Source organism: Phalacrocorax carbo, chromosome 6 (genome assembly GCF_963921805.1).
Source record: "Phalacrocorax carbo chromosome 6, bPhaCar2.1, whole genome shotgun sequence".
Classification (NCBI taxonomy): Eukaryota; Metazoa; Chordata; class Aves; order Suliformes; family Phalacrocoracidae; genus Phalacrocorax; species Phalacrocorax carbo.
This window is the reverse complement of record NC_087518.1, coordinates 18,969,828-18,982,837: the sequence shown is the minus strand read 5'-3', so window position 1 is coordinate 18,982,837 and position 13,010 is coordinate 18,969,828. Positions and strand designations below refer to the sequence as shown.

Genomic DNA, 13,010 nt, shown 5'->3' with positions numbered 1-13,010 from the left:
TTTTGGTTTAGCTGCTCATGACTTCAGAGCAGCAAAGAGCATAGGATGTTTGTCTCTTGCCTTTCCTTGGCACAAAAAGTGGTTTTGCTTGACCCAGCATTACCTAGCATTTTGCATGTGAAAGATGAAATCTCACTTTCTAGGGATGTAACTGGAGCTGACAAAGAGTTTAAGTTTCTCTTCTTGTAGGCCCCCTGGAAATGGTGGGCATTCTGAATTTTCTCAAGAACCCTACTGGCACTGATAAAACAGGAAAATAAATATGTCCTTCTGTAGTTAGGCCATCTCTGAGGGGTAGTTGAATTTGTTGTTTTTAGGTTGTCATGTTAATACTATATTCTTAGACTAGTTTTAAAATTCTGTTTGATTTCTTAAACCCTTGTCACAAGCACTTCTTGTAGGGGAGTGCTTCCAAAGTACTACTGGAATAACTGCTGCAGTTGTCTCATTGCTAATATACTGCCAGCCTCAGACTATCATAGCAGCACACTTCTGCACCCACTTCCTTTCAGTTATTTGCTTTTTATTAGATCACACGGAAGCAAAGTATTTCCTCCAAGTAGAATTTAATTTGTCTTTTTCTTGGAAAGATGCTCTGTCTCCTGATGTTAAGACTCTTCCCTTCAACGGTATATGCAGATTTACAGCTGTTAGCAAACTTGATGAGCCTCTTAGGAAGACTAACTGCTCTCTCTAATGACTTGGTATTTAACATGTGTTTGTGAGAGTGATATGTTGGTATTGAGCACATTTTGGGTGCTCTATTTTTTAAAATTTTTTTAAAAGTTTCAGAGCTGGCATGACGTTAATGAAGTAATCTTGTAGAAACTTTGCCAGAACTTCATCTGTACCCTGTAAAAAGGGTGCAGATGCTTTCCCGTGTTTTGATCGCTGCCCTTGTCTGCTTAGCAGATGTACTTGATTCACGCTTCAGGTTGTGCTCTGCGAAGTCACTTGCAGTTTGACACCATTCTAAGGAAAAATGGGAATCAGGGTGGGGCAGTGCCCAAAAGCCTCTCTGCATGGAAAATAAAGAGGATATCTCATATATGTGAGAACCATGGTATGGTCTGACCTTAGATGGCTCAACTGACAAACTTCAGTGACACAAAAAGATTTCAGTGATCTATACTCCATGTCAGCTTGAAATGAATCATTTGTTCTGGTGCTGTTAAATGAGAATCCTTTGCTTTTTTGCACCTAGGTTATCCTGGACAGGACTTCGATTGGGCAGACTACCTCAAACAATGTGGTGCTGAGGCAGCTCCCCAGAGCTGCTTCCCTTTGGTAAGGTTCTCTTGCAGAAAAACCTCTCTTCTGTTATGTGAATGACACTCTTGATTCCAGGTAGAAGAAACTTTTGCGTGTCTTTTACTTAAAGTACCCGTGGTAACTGAGGAAATGGAAGAGTTAAGAGTACAAATGTATGTGAACAGTAGTGGGTGCATGCCAGCTTCCTAGATAAGTGAGAGGTGGACCAAATGCTTCAGTTGTGATAAAGAAGATCAAAAAGAAATGAGTGTTTTGTAAAAAATTGAGATGTGTAAGAGTCCATGGAAGAGTTATAAAACTATCAATCCTTGGCACTCCTGTAATTGTGAAAACAGGGCCTTTTAATAGACCTTGTTTTCATTTACTTAGTGTACTCTTTCAATCTTCCTTCCTTTCAGCTTGAAAACTTCATTCCATTGTATTAATCAATACCAAGTCATCTTAAATTAGTACCAAATAATCATTTTACATTATTCAGTGCCTGAAGTACTTGCTAGATTTTGGGCTTTTGTTGGTTCAGCGACAGTATTGCTGTCTTCCAAAACAGAATACCTTGTCAAGCAGAAAATGGTACTATTAACACCTGCCTTCCAATTCCATTTACAATACTTCAGCTATTGCAGTGCTTAGGGGAAGAAATTAAAATGAATAATTACCATTTTTTGAGGAGGGTGTTGCTGGCTATGAATTCTTGTTGCCGTTTTTCTGTCTTGTAAGCTGTGGCATCTTAGAACAGGTCACTGAATTTACTATCCCTTTTCTGAGAAGAGTTGATCACTGTAGGCTAGTTCCAGAATTCGTAATGTATTGATCCTGTACTTACATTGCAGAACGGCTCTGGGAGGAAGAGTCCTCTGTCCAGCTGTCACTTCTTATCTTTAATTCAGGCACTTCAGAGCTGGATTAATACCCCTTCTTATGTTTTAGGAATTTTTCAATGAATGGGGACCAAGTTGGTGAATAAAGTTAAATCCTACTAATCCAAAAAATGTGAAATGAAAAGAGAGCTTCCTTTGCTGTCTGCCACAGCTCACTTGGATGAGGCAGGAATGTTATTTACATCCATAAAATTGATTTCCAAGCCAACATAATAGAATAGACAGGCTGGTCAGACTATATGTCAGACTTATCACTTGGGTAGCAAGCAGCAGAGAATTCCTGGTTGCATAGAATGCACTCAGTTTTTTCAGTGAGTCTCAGCATCCTTACTTTCGAGTACATACATGTTCTTTCCTAGGTCTGTCAATAGAGCCTTTTTAAACTTAAATTCTTTTTAGTTCATAATGTATCTTATTGTATTCAACGTGCTAATTTTCTGAAATTTCTGACTGCATGAATACTGAGACTTTGATGTGTTGCTCCTGTTCATGGCTATTCATATCATATACTGGATATACAGACAGTATTTTACTGAAGTATTCTGTTTTTTTCCTAGTTAACTTCTGACCATGGATTTAAAGAGAATATGAAACTTGAGGCTGTGAACCCAGTTGCTCCTGAAGAAGTTTGCATTGCCACAGTCACCAAGTTGAAAGATTCCTACCTCTGGCTTCAGCTGGAGGGTGAGCCTGATGTGGGAGAGGAGAGTAGCACTTGTATTGATTCTTCTGTAGTACCATCATCAAACCTGAAGAATACCTGGAGCAAATTCACTGCCTGCTGAATATTGGCATCTGATCACTGTTTCCTCTGTGAAAACACAGCAAAAACCCACTTGCATTGTCTGTTTCCCAGTTAGCCTTGGATGGCAGTGCTCATTTAAGCCAGGCAAAAATGGCATTTGTGCATTGCAGTATGCCAGTGCTAAGCTAATGCACTGTGTGAAGTGCTGATCAGCATCTTTTAGAAAGCAAGGGCCTTGTAACATTTTTTACAAATGAGTGACTTGCATTCTGAGCAAGCTTTCACCCAGCCTAGGAAGAAAACTGTTAGACAGGTTCTTTATTAAGATAAAATAGGCCGATGTCAGTTGTTCTCCATTATAATCCCATTTCTTGATTGGAAGTACATCAGCGTGCACTTACTATATGCTGTGTGTCTCTGCTAAACGGTGGATGACAAATTCCCATCTCCAGCCTTTACAAGGAAGCAAATGAGGTCAGGAAATAACCTGGTCAATAAAAAGGGATGAATAAACAATTGATACTGTGCTCCAGATAAGCCTTAAGTAAAAGCAGCTTCACTGGCAAACATATAGCAAGCATTAACCAAAACAGGTTTTTTATTTTTGAGTTGTTTCAATTTTTGCTTCTCTGAACTGAACAGGCTCCAAGAAGCCCATCCCTGACTGTATAGTGAGCGTGGAATCAATGAATATATTTCCAGTGGGTTGGTGTGAGACGAATGGATATCAGCTCAGACCTCCTCGCAAAGCAATAGGTATCAGTTCTGTTCTATCTGCAGTGGTTAGCTGGGTTAATAGAGATGGCAGACCTTCAAGAGCAGGCTACTGCAGAATTATTGCAGGTATCACTGAATGTGGAAACACCAGGTATAGAGAACCCATGCCTTGTGCAATTGTTCCCCTGGCTGTTAGGTCCAGCTGGAATCCATACAACAACTCCAAAACAGACAGTGTTGGCTTTGAGACCCTTGCATGCTGTACAAGCACATGGAAATGGTCCATTAGTCACAGTAAAGAAATCGTATCTCCACGTATGCACACACACTCATGCTATTCATAAACTTCTATCTGAGCTGTCCTTGCCATATGTCTGACCCTGATACTGATTTTACACTTGCACTTGTGCAAGTAAAATTAATGCCATAACAAAATAGCTCTGAGTTTTTGTACATTCTGGAGTTGAAATAAAGGGGACTGGCTTTCTAAATGGCCAGATGGTTATGATCCCATAATGACAAAATTGGAAAAGTAAATCCTACCTGTTTTAACTACACTAGTAAGTAGCATAAGAGAGTATCTTCTCTCAACTGATTACTGAGCTCTGCTTATTAAAGTTTAATGACAGTTGACGAAACTGAAGAACTTCCTGAATGTTTATTAAGTAAGATAATAAAATTGTAAGGTTGGAATGGGTTGTCATTTACTGCAAGTTGAAGCAAGAGAAGCTAATCTGAGACATGAGAAAAGATGCTTAAAAAAAAATCCAGAATTTTGGGGACAAAGCCTGAAATTGCTGAAGAGGCACATATTGCATTACCTTGTTTAATATTATTACCTGATTGTGAAAGCCAGAATTAGCAAGTAGACCCATCACCTAGTTGACTTTATTAGTTGCAACAGTGTTTTCCACCATAGAAACTGGTTTAAGTCATATGTGTTTCTAACTAGCTAATTTCATTTCATTTAAACGTTAAATAATGTTGAAGTTCCCTGTGCCAGTAAAGTGGTGAGTTAGGCCTATGAACCTAAGCTGTTTAGGTATCAGCAAGCAAAGGTGCTGAAAAGGAAAGCATATAATTCCTTTTTTGGCTGGCATTCCAGGTAGTTTAAGGGCTATGATGCAAACAGGGATGCACACACGGAATGATTTTTCTATAAGACTGGGAATATACATGCCTGATTTAATGAATTTTTAGTGAAAGTTGAAGTAAACCTTTTGGGTTACTTCAAATTACATGGGCCAGCATGTCTCTAGTGCAGATGGGTCAGCTATCTAACATTGCAGTGACTTTGAACATAGATTCTTTTTGGTGTGTAACTGAGAGGAAATGAGTCTAGTGTGTACATACATATTGTACCAGAGGTTTCATTTGTCTGCCTCCCATACTTTGCTGTTTATATTTTCCTCTTCCTTTCAGTAAACAAGCAGAAAAAAATTGCAGTAGTTCAACCAGAGAAGCAGTAAGTAACAGGTTTTTTGCTCTTAGTTTCTGTTGGGGTTTGGGGTTTTTTTTGTCTTTTTCTAATTGGTAAATCATGTTGTCTTAGGGGAGATTTAGCTGTATAGAAGTGCTCTGCTGAGGGCTGAGAGATTCCACAATCCGTTTATCTTAATGCTGCTAGTTCCTGTTGATGTTGAAGAAGACCCCTTACACTGCTGTAGTAGGAGATAAAAAGCATGGAATTTGTTTTCTAACAATGCTAGTGCAACTCAGCTGAATTATTGAATAGGTCAAGTCATTTAAATTCTGGGGTTGAAATTGTTCATCTTTCATTTTTAAAAGATTGCGTTGTCTGAGTATTGGAGTGCATTTAAGAAAAACTAGCCTGATCTTAAAGACTTGTGCTTGGGCCTTTTTTTAGTGGTGATTGATAGGGAAAATAACCAGATTCCGTTTTGGTTGTATTCTGTTCTCAGATAATACAGTTTCTGTAATGTAAACATGCTTAGAAAATATGGCTGCCTTAACAAGTAGCTGTAGTAACAAGTAGTGATTTTTGCACGGCTGATCAGAAAATTTGGCTTTAGTGTGAGTGGTGTCATTCTGTAGATGAGCTTCTAATAGTTCCTTCCCAGATTAAGCTTAGCCCAGAATAGCCAAAAAGGAGAGTTCTGCTAATATCTACAATTTGTCTATAAACTCTGTGTCATGCATATGAAACTCCTTCATGTGAGCTTGCTCAATAATGCTCAGCAGAATGCCTGACAGTTGGCTTTATTGACTCTTACAGCTTTACAAACACCAGATCTGTCAGTAGTTCTGCCAATGTTTTCATTGCTCCTAAAATACGGAGCAACTGTTCTTCCATGTTTTGTAGTTGGAATTCTTACCAGAGTGAGTACTTGAGTCATTTTGGTTGTATTTTGTTTAATTTCCATCTTTTTCAAAATGCATAAGGTACACTGTCTTCCTCTGTGAAATGTGAAAAGGAGGCAGAAAACATAAACTGTTGTTGGTAGCTTTGTGTGGTCTGTTTATCAGCATGGTAGCCCATATACTTCAAGGAAGGAAGGATTGCTGCTAGCTGTAGCAGTACAGTAGTCCCTTCCAGATTGAATTTTATATTGGGCCCAATGTTATTCAATATCTTTATAAGTGATCTAGATAACGGCATCAAGCATAGCCTGATGAAGTTTGCTGATGACACCAAGTTGAGTGGGGAAGTAGGCACTCCAGAAGGCAGAGCTGCTCTGCAGGAAGATCTGGATAGGCTGGAAGAGTGGGCCAGCAAGAACCTTACAAAGTTCAACAAGGAAAAGTGTACGGTCTTGCACTTGGGAAAACATAATCCGGGAGTGCAGCACAGACTGGGATCTACCTGGCTGGAGAGTAGCTCTGTGGAAAGGGATCGGGGGGTCCTGGTGGACAGGAAGCTCAACATGAGTGAACAGTGTGCTGCTGCGGCCAAGAAGGCCCACAGGATGCTGGGTTGCATCCAAAAGGGCATCACCAGCAGAGAGAAAGAAGTCATTATCCCACTCTACTCAGCGCTTGTCGGGCCACACCTGGAGTGCTGTGTACAGTTCTGGTCCCTGCTATGCAAAAAGGGATGTGGACAGGCTGGAAGGGGTCCAGAAAAGGGCCACCAAGATGCTCAGAGGACAGGGAAGCCTGCCATATGAGGGTAGGCTGGGAGAACTGGGTTTGTTCAGCCTTGAGAAAAGGAGGCTTAGGGGGGATCTCATCACCGTGTACCAGTACTTAAGGGGCAGCTACAAAGAAGATGGAGACTCCCTTTTTACATGGAGTCACATGGAGAGGACAAGGGGGATGCACACAAGTTGCTCTTGGGGAGATTCCGATTGGACAGGAGAGGGAAATTTTTCACAGTGAGGACAGTCAACCATTGGAATAATCTCCCCAGGGAAGGGGTTGACTCGGCCACGTTGGACACCTTCAGGATTCATCTGGACAGGGTGTTGGGCTATCTTGTCTAGACTGGGCTCTTCCTAGAAAGGTTGGACTAGATGATCCCTGAGGTGCCTTCCAACCTGTGTGATTCTGTGATTCTGTGAATTTGGTAGTCCTTGCATGTTGTTATTGTGAAACAGGGGAGGTGTAAAAATAAGGCTGGACCTGGAAAAAAAAAATGGTTGGGTATTAGTAACTGAGAGGTGACTATCTTTACCTCCTGTCCCTTTTCCTAATCTTCTTTTCATTTCAGAATTTTGTCTTCGAGGACAGTTCATGATGGCCTAAAGAACCAGGAACTGAACTCTTCTGACTCAGGTATTGATCAGGGAGGGCAGGCTAACAAAGAGAAAATCCTGTAATAGTCAGCTGCCTCATTCTTCAGCTGCTCAACGCCCTTCTGGTAGGAGAGGGGAGAGGAGGAAAGGGTTTGGAGAGTTTTCATCCCTTGATGATTTGTTGAACTTCAAAAAAGCATGAAAAAAACCAAAAATGTGTAATTACTTGTGTCCTGTAACTGATATGTGCATTAAACCTGGAAATCAGATTTTTACACCAGAACATTCCCCACCCCCACCAGGAGAGGATATGTGGAGCCAAATGTGTACTGTGACCCATGCAGATGATTTTTTTATTGTCACCTGTTACATTTAATAATGTTGAGAGAACCATAACAAGCATACTGTATCTGTGCTCTTGAGTTGTTAGATTCTAGTTTTGGGAAGCAGGTTTGTCTGATTATTTTTTTTTAATGATAACTTCATCATCATGATAAACAAAAGCAATTCAAACAGTAAACTGCTTTGTGTGCCAGATGGTGAAATCTAATAATTTTCTAAACTGTTGCAAGAATGAATATGATGAATAAGTACATCTGATGATGAAGCAGTCACACAGATCTATCTGTTTGGCAGCAAAATGCCTCTTCTGCTGTTTCCTCTACAGTGAAATGCACGTCTGAAGCTGCACCAAATGCAAGCTTCATAGAAGTAATCCACACTTGTTAGCATTTTAATTGGCTTTTAATAGAATCATAATGTAAATTTGACTTCATTTATTTATCTGCCAGCTATCAACTACTGAATGCAAGATCTTTAAGTGATAGTGTTGCTCAGTCAAGAAAAACTGCAACACTGCTAGAGCAAAACAATTTTGTATTTATACATAAGTATCTTGCAATGCATATTGTACATAACTTCGATTCTGAGCAGTGTTGAACCGTTTAATAGGTTTGGAAAACTTGATGTCACTTTATCAAAGGTCACTTCATCAGTTGCTGCATCTTTTGTTTGTTGATTGAGGGAAAATAGTCAAAAAATGCAAAGCAATGTGATATTGCAGTTCAGGATAAATGGTAGAGAATAACATTGCCAGCTCCTCTGGTGGCAGAAGTTTGGGGGACAGACAACTACTTGAGTGGAAAATTTATCCATAATTAATGTTTCTTTTCTGATAAATGACCAACTTTATTTCTCTAGTTGATAATTTGCAAGCATGGATGTGAAGTATGAAAAATATTTTGGCAACGTTGGATAACTAGTGCTGTCATTGCAAATGTGACACTGAAACTACCACAAATTCATGTAATTCAGCACTTTTTCCCCCTTCCTTTTTTACACCAGGCAAAATATTACATGTTGTAAAAAGTCATTCTTTGCTGGGGAGGTTGTAGCATGTGATTTATATCTTTGCTTTCTCATTTCTCAGTGGTGATTAATGGAAAGTACTGCTGCCCAAAGATCTACTTCAACCACCGGTGCTTCTCAGGGCCTTACCTTAACAAAGGCAGGATTGCAGAGCTTCCTCAGTCTGTGGGACCTGGGAACTGTGTTCTTGTTCTGAAAGAGGTGAGGTGGTTGTACATAGTGGACCTGCATATAGCAGCGTATCATAAATGCTAGAGTGTCTCTCTAATAAAAGATGAGTAATTAATAAATTTAAACTGATAATGAGTAGAGTGGGGTTTTTGTATAAAATCAGTATAAATCATGGACTGTTTTACGAATGGCTGGAAAGAGTAAAAGCTTCTCATTTACTTGAGTTACAGGCAGCCTTCTACTCCTAAACTTTATTTTAGGTTAAAAGAGAGTAACCTGTAATTGCCACAGTCAAAGGAGTTAGTATCTTTTTATAGCTGTAATAAATGCTTCAATTCTAATTAACAGAATTTAGCTTCAGATAATCCCCAAATTCCTTTACAGTTTGCACTGTTGATGTTAAAAAGAGGAAGTACAGATTTTCTTAGTAGAATTGGAAAACTGTTTTGGTAACTGAAAAATTAAAAGAATTCTGTGTGTTATAAGTTGGATATGATTTGCAAAGATCAGATGAAATTGTGATTTTGCTTTCTAACATAACTGAGGGAGGAGAAGAGGGGGAAAGAGACCATTCTTTAATGCCAAAGAGCCTCTTCTCCAGAATGCATTTCATAGCAAAATTACAGATCATTTAATGGAATAATTATCTCCAAAAAGGTCATGGGTTGGTTGTTTCCTGACTTTACAGCACTAGATAAATTCTCATTTTGTTATACTACAGGCCTTATCATGGTTCATGAAAGCAAAACAGAGGAGAGCTTAAGATTCTGCAGTACGATTTTGTAGCAAGTAGTGGTTGGCAGGCAGCAAAATCCTGCAGCATTTTTTGGCACATCTTCACATGTCAACCACTCTCTAAGATAATCACTCAGATTTACCCAAGTCTATGCAAGTTTTGTGGTATTCAGCCCCAGGGTTTAATTTAGTGACTTGTAATTCAAAAGCAGTGACTTTGAAATTGCTAGATAGTTGTGATTCTGCAGACAAATTCTGAAGGTTTGGCAATGCCCAAAGTGTCAGCTGCTCTTAGTTTTCATTTTGGCAGTATCGGGAGGTATCTGTCATCCCACTGCGAATTAGTGCTTTGATGCTAGGTAATTTGGATGAATAGAATTAATTTCCTATTCTACCCTGGCACTTTAAAACAGACTTATTGTACAAATAACTTAAATATATTTTCTCTTGTTCCCTCCTTCACTGAAGGTTCTCACTTTATTGATCAATGCAGCTTACAAACCAAGCCGTGTCCTGCGAGAACTGCAGTTGGATGAAGAGGCTGCATGGCACGGGCATGGAGAGACCCTAAAAGCCAAGTAAATTCTTGTCCTGTTCCCCGCTTACCTGATTGCAATAGCAGTGTTCTGTGCAGCCTATGCTTTAACTTCACACATTTCAGCGAAGGAAAAATTGCTTATAGCATATCAAGATGCTGACCATAATTAACCTTCCAAATCTGTATAAGCTTCTTTATGAATATCTGGTGAAGTGCATCTGATTTTAATGTTCCTTAATATGCCAGGTGTGCTCTGCTACTGGCATGTAAGCAGCTAGTGGTGAAGCAAGAATGGTGTGGTACTGGTACAACATAGCTTGTACGCTGGAAGACATGCAGGTGAGGTTTAAGATAATTTAATTCACCTGAAGAGAATTGTCAGCATTTTAAAGCAGAAGCACATACTGCTTAGGAAGCTTCTCAGGCTTCCATGGCATTTCCTCATCAGTTTCTCAGTGGAAGAAAATTCCTCTGAAATCAATTTATAGCAGTGCTCTGAAATGGCCTGGCATGGAAGTCTTTCTACAACACCCTACCCTAAAGCACTCCCTAGTTTTCCTGCTGGGCTTTTTGGGTTGGGTTGCAAGACTGTGTTGTGGCTAGGAAAAAAGCAGTGTTCATGTTTACATATATTTGCTAAATCCAGATATTCCTTTATAGTCTAGTGATGGTCTTGTAATTGGGTCACTGCGTTTACATGCTAGAGATTAGATTTTTCCCAGTGTGCCATAGCACACTTTCCTACATAGTTTTGAATGCCAGTAATTCTTTTCCTGGATCAGTTTCATGTGTAAAAAGACATCTTTCCATGTATTGAAAGATTGCTCTGGATTTGGACAATAGGAAGATCATATGAAAGGTTAATGTAAATAAGAGATGTAGCAGAAGAATAGAGGAAAAAATTTGTTTGATTTCACTGAAGTTGCTCTGTGCTTTCCTTTGTCACAGGAGTGACACCAGGGATATATGGACTATGATGATATAGCTCTTTTTTTTTCAGTGCATTAACTAGGTACTTGCAGGCCTGAGACATCCCTGATAGATATCAGCGTGTGCCAGTAGCTGTGCTGGGAGAACAAAGCAGAAATGATGAATGGCTCTGGCAGATATTTCACAGTGCGGCTCTGTCAATGTAACGGCAAGGCTGATGAACAAAAAGAAATCTTTTTTTAATTTAAATCAAACAGGAGCAATATGTGAAGTCATAGCAAGTGACTGTCCTGATTAATTGTTTAGCAGTTAGATGAAAGCTGATTGGAAATGTGACAGTAGTTCATCTGTTTGCCATAGTATGTGCACAGAATGGCTCACTAGAAGCTGTCTGACTTTACCTTTATTACCTGAATTCATACACTCCGTCTTGGTTTTAGGGACCACCTGTCTACCTCACAGTGGACACTTACGCAGTCCTGTAAAAAACAAAGAAAGAACAAACCATCTCTAAACAGAGAAAACAAAACATCTAGACTCTGGGGTAGTCTTCTCAGATGGTATTCTGTAGTCACTGGCAGGGCAGTGATGCTGTGTGTGGTACTGCAGGCATCTCTCTGGTGCTGGCTTTGTTTCTTTGCTTGAGGATCTGTCATAAGAGACAGGACTACCAGTTTCCTGGATTTGTCAGTCCATAAAGTTCCTCATTGCTCAGGTTTTCCCTGAGTTTGATCTCAAAGCAATATTCTTGTACACCTGTCGATGAAGTACTTTTGTGCTGGTAATTAGAGGATTCCTGAATTATGACAGTATTTTCAATGTTAGGTACAAAGGGAAGAGCTACCGTGCAACTGTGGAAGTTGTGAGGACGGCAGATCGGGTGGCAGATTTCTGTAGAAAAACATGCATCAAGCTGGAATGTTGTCCAAACCTCTTTGGCCCTCAGATGGTGCTGGATAAGTGTTCAGAGAACTGCTCTGTCCTAACAAAGACTAAATACAGTGAGTAGGCTGCTGATCTCAAACTGAGGTGGGGTAAGGGGTGTTATATTTTGGGTTTTTTCGGGCTTTGGCTCCAGAAGGAATCCAAAATATATTGCTGTGTTTACAAAAGAAGCAGCTCAAGCACCACGTACACGGGCCTACAAAATATCCATGTGCTACTGTGCAGGGGATGAAAAATCAATTCTATATTAAGTGGTAGAACCATGGCTTAACTTCTTGTTGTGTGCTTAAAGATCTATCTTCTTAACACAACTTTTGGGACAAGAACTGGCTCTAATACTGTAATTTAAGTGCAATTGTAATGGCTTTTACCAATTCGTTGTGGAAAAAATAAACCACCTTCAAACTCTTTTCTTAGCTTTTAGGGTTTTTTTAGCTTTTAGGGTTTTTTTTTAAACTAACATTAACCATTGGACACTGTGAGAACAAACAGTGCATTGAGGCCATGTTTAAAATCTACAAAACATCACAAAAAGCACAATTAAATTGGACAAAGTCAGTGGCTGATGATTTTTGTATAAAATCTGATCATTTAGTGCTTCTCAGAGATAGAGGAAGTAAATCTTTATAGAGCAAATAAAATTGATCGGTAACTCTTCATAAACCAAATTGAAGAGGAAAATATAGACATACTAATTTTGAAGTTTTGCAGAATTGGGATTTCTATTGGGAAATATCCATCTACTGATTTTCCAGTCCTGATGACAGGCAAACATAACTAATGGCGTTGAAGGTGCATTTCAACATGGTGCTTTCTTCTGTCCTGGTAGCACACTATTATGGAAAGCGGAAGAACAAGCGGATAGGAAGGCCTCCAGGTGGCCACAGTAACCTGGAAGTAGCCCTGAAGAAACCAAATAAAAGGCGGAAGAGACGAAAACATTTTTTTGTTCATAAGAAAAAACGTTCTTCTACTTCAGTGGATAACACTCCAGCTGGATCTCCTCAGGTATGAGG

General features: G+C 39.6%; 1 protein-coding gene across 3 annotated transcripts in view; it reads left to right on the top strand.

Moving 5' to 3' along the window:
* The window catches only part of SFMBT1 (Scm like with four mbt domains 1), a 122,648-nt gene that overhangs the window by 103,120 nt on the left and 6,518 nt on the right, over positions 1–13,010 (top strand). For all 3 annotated transcript variants that reach the window (XM_064454038.1, XM_064454039.1, XM_064454037.1), the window contains exons 10-18: positions 1,205–1,287; positions 2,708–2,834; positions 3,538–3,651; positions 5,035–5,077; positions 7,283–7,347; positions 8,737–8,876; positions 10,050–10,159; positions 11,875–12,050; positions 12,824–13,002. In XM_064454038.1, the coding sequence (XP_064310108.1) occupies positions 1,205–1,287; positions 2,708–2,834; positions 3,538–3,651; positions 5,035–5,077; positions 7,283–7,347; positions 8,737–8,876; positions 10,050–10,159; positions 11,875–12,050; positions 12,824–13,002 (1,037 nt within the window). The remainder of the gene's footprint in view (positions 1–1,204; positions 1,288–2,707; positions 2,835–3,537; positions 3,652–5,034; positions 5,078–7,282; positions 7,348–8,736; positions 8,877–10,049; positions 10,160–11,874; positions 12,051–12,823; positions 13,003–13,010) is intronic.